We start from the raw sequence: 2,521 nt of genomic DNA, 5'->3' as shown, positions 1-2,521 counted from the left end.
AAAATAATATTTACCAGAGTTTTCAGCCAGCCTGAATTTCCCACAACAAAGATATCTTCTCCATTGTTTACGGACGTTCTCCTTTGTTACACAATAGAAGATGAAAATGAAGAACCCTGCAAAGCAGTTACATAAATAATAAAAGACTGTTGCAAAATTTCCTTTTTACTACTTCTTAATAAAAATGTTTTGGTTTTCTTTCATTTCTTTTAAATTTCTACTAAAAATTAGAAATTTGAACACATCTTCCTTCGTGAAAAAGTTTACAGTCCTGAACACTGCAGAGCACTTTTCCCGTACACAGATTAGATGAATCACACATACAAAAGAAAAACAAACAAACACAACCAAATGCACACAGTGCATGAAGTTTCTTTCTATCAAATAAAAAGAGAAAAGTTCTGTTGATCTTGAAATTTACTTAATGCTTTTGGAAAAGAATTCAAAGCAATATCAAAGAGAGGGGTGGGATACCACAYTGTCAGACTACAAAGCTTTTTTAGCACATGATGCAACACTGTTACATCTTTTATTACCACCAATGCTACAAAATTTTATACACTCATACAAAGAAAGTAAGTAATATCTAAAATAATAATGTATGGTACTCCCTTTGCCACAATTTCAAAGATTTTCTAGAACAGATCGTGCTCATCCCATCTCTTGCCACATTACAGACACTGTTTCTCATTCACTATTAACTGGGGCTGCATCTAATTTTCCCTGCTTAAAAGTTCATCATCATCACCCCTTTTAAGGGAAAGTGGCACTGTGTCTTTGCACAATTTCCCATTGGCAGTGGGAAATAGTTGTGTCAGGTTTACAATGAATAGTAAATAACAGTAAATCAACAGAGCAAATAGTGGAGAGGTGTAAACAGAGAAKTTTCACTGCTTTAGTCTCTCTGGGAAATCACCCAGCCAGTCATCCAAGAGCCATTTAAACAGAAGTTTCCATCCAAACTTCAGAAGGTGTTCAGGTGGATTTACACAACTGTGGACAGCTACMAYAYCTCCTATTTATRTAAAAGCCTTYGCAGCACCTCTGCTTTGGGATCTGYYCAGTAGCAGCCTGGCCTTTGCAAAAACTTCACGTTTTCATAAGTACTTCCTATGTGTTCTTAAATATTATTAAGTCATGCTTAAGACTCAGGTCACTAAGTGTCAGATGTTGCAGCCTTGCCTGTCTCAGTGACCCTGTGCTGAATGTCACACATTCCCCAGAGCCTTAGGGGAACTGGTGAAATCATAGTTTTCACTACATTAATTCACTGCATTATAACATGAACACTTAGAGTAACTGAGCATTCAAATTTCATCTGTTTATTAGTGAAACACTGTCACTTCCACGAATGGCTGCTTTGCATACACTTTCTAATATTTATAAATATACCATACCAACAAATAGTATTCAGATTTCCTATACCTTAACAAAACTGCAATTTAAGATTACAGTAAAGCAGTATTATCTGTAATACAATTAACACGTTAAAGCACATATTAATTTTTATTGCTGAATCAAGAAAATGGCATTTGAAAATGTTTGGCTTGTTATATTATACACAGGGGACTTTTACAGGAAGGATAAACTTACCTTGCAAAGTGTTGAAAATGGTAAAGAGGTAAGTAAATACCTCATTTACTGTGAAGAAAGCAAACCCCCAAGTAATTCCCAACAAGAATGTGAGGCCAGCAACACTCCTAAGATCTTGGATRCTGGTTTTCCTTTGAGCACCAAGYTGCTTTTTCTTTTTTATACGACAGAGCTGGATCAGCACAACGATGAACATGCTGATATTAATCAGGAATATCAGACAAAAGTATCCCACAGCAGTAATATAGAAGACAGTTCTACTTTTGATCCAGCAGCTAGAACAAAAGAACACTCTGTCAAACAATATCACAAACAGAAATTAAGTGAAATAAACACARGACAAGTAGTAGTTGGTTGCACATGCAAACCATTTTTGACTTTTTAGAAAAAAGAGGTGTTTTTATGGCTAAAGGATACAGGCAATAACCCTAAAACACATGAGATACTGCAGTTATACCATTTCAAAGCACTACCATTGCTTCCTTTCTTTCCCAACCTTTACCCTCAAGAAAACAGTTTGGAGGACCTCCCTCCACCCCCCAAACCCAAAAGCACCTCCTTTGAACTCACAATTCATCAGGTCCATTTATTGAAACCTTTCCAGTGGTTATCAGTCCATAATTATCTGGTGATATTGCCAATACAACGGACACGACTACTGCTGGTAACCCTAAAAAATTATGAGCAAAGAGACAGTATAATGAGGAATTAAAATTTTATTTTTCTATGAAATCTACAACTTATTTCTGAAATTTTTCTGTTTAATTCTGTTGAGAACTAGCTGTCTGAAAAATTGTAGCATTCAAAGTACTCAGGAGCACAACTTGCAAAGAAACAAGAACTGTTCTCCACAGCCAGACTCAAAACCTGAATAAACCAACAAATACCATCAGTCTTCAAAGTGAGYTAAAATATCTGTTACAGGATA

General features: G+C 35.8%; 1 protein-coding gene across 1 annotated transcript in view; it reads right to left on the bottom strand.

The window, feature by feature from the left end:
* The window catches only part of LOC130587870 (adhesion G-protein coupled receptor G2-like), an 8,873-nt gene extending 6,606 nt beyond the window's left edge, over positions 1-2,267 (bottom strand). Inside the window, exons 1-3 of the mRNA XM_057388842.1 lie at positions 2,164-2,267; positions 1,594-1,868; positions 15-116 (exon numbers count right to left, since the gene is read on the bottom strand). Coding sequence (XP_057244825.1) covers positions 15-116; positions 1,594-1,789 — 298 coding nt within the window. The 5' untranslated portion in view covers positions 1,790-1,868; positions 2,164-2,267. The remainder of the gene's footprint in view (positions 1-14; positions 117-1,593; positions 1,869-2,163) is intronic.
* Positions 2,268-2,521: the final 254 nt, after the last annotated feature.

This window comes from Malurus melanocephalus, unplaced genomic scaffold, assembly GCF_030028575.1.
Source record: "Malurus melanocephalus ecotype Western Australia unplaced genomic scaffold, MMel_1.1 scaffold_2597, whole genome shotgun sequence".
NCBI lineage: Eukaryota > Metazoa > Chordata > Aves > Passeriformes > Maluridae > Malurus > Malurus melanocephalus.
This window is presented reverse-complemented; position numbering and strand designations above follow the sequence as displayed.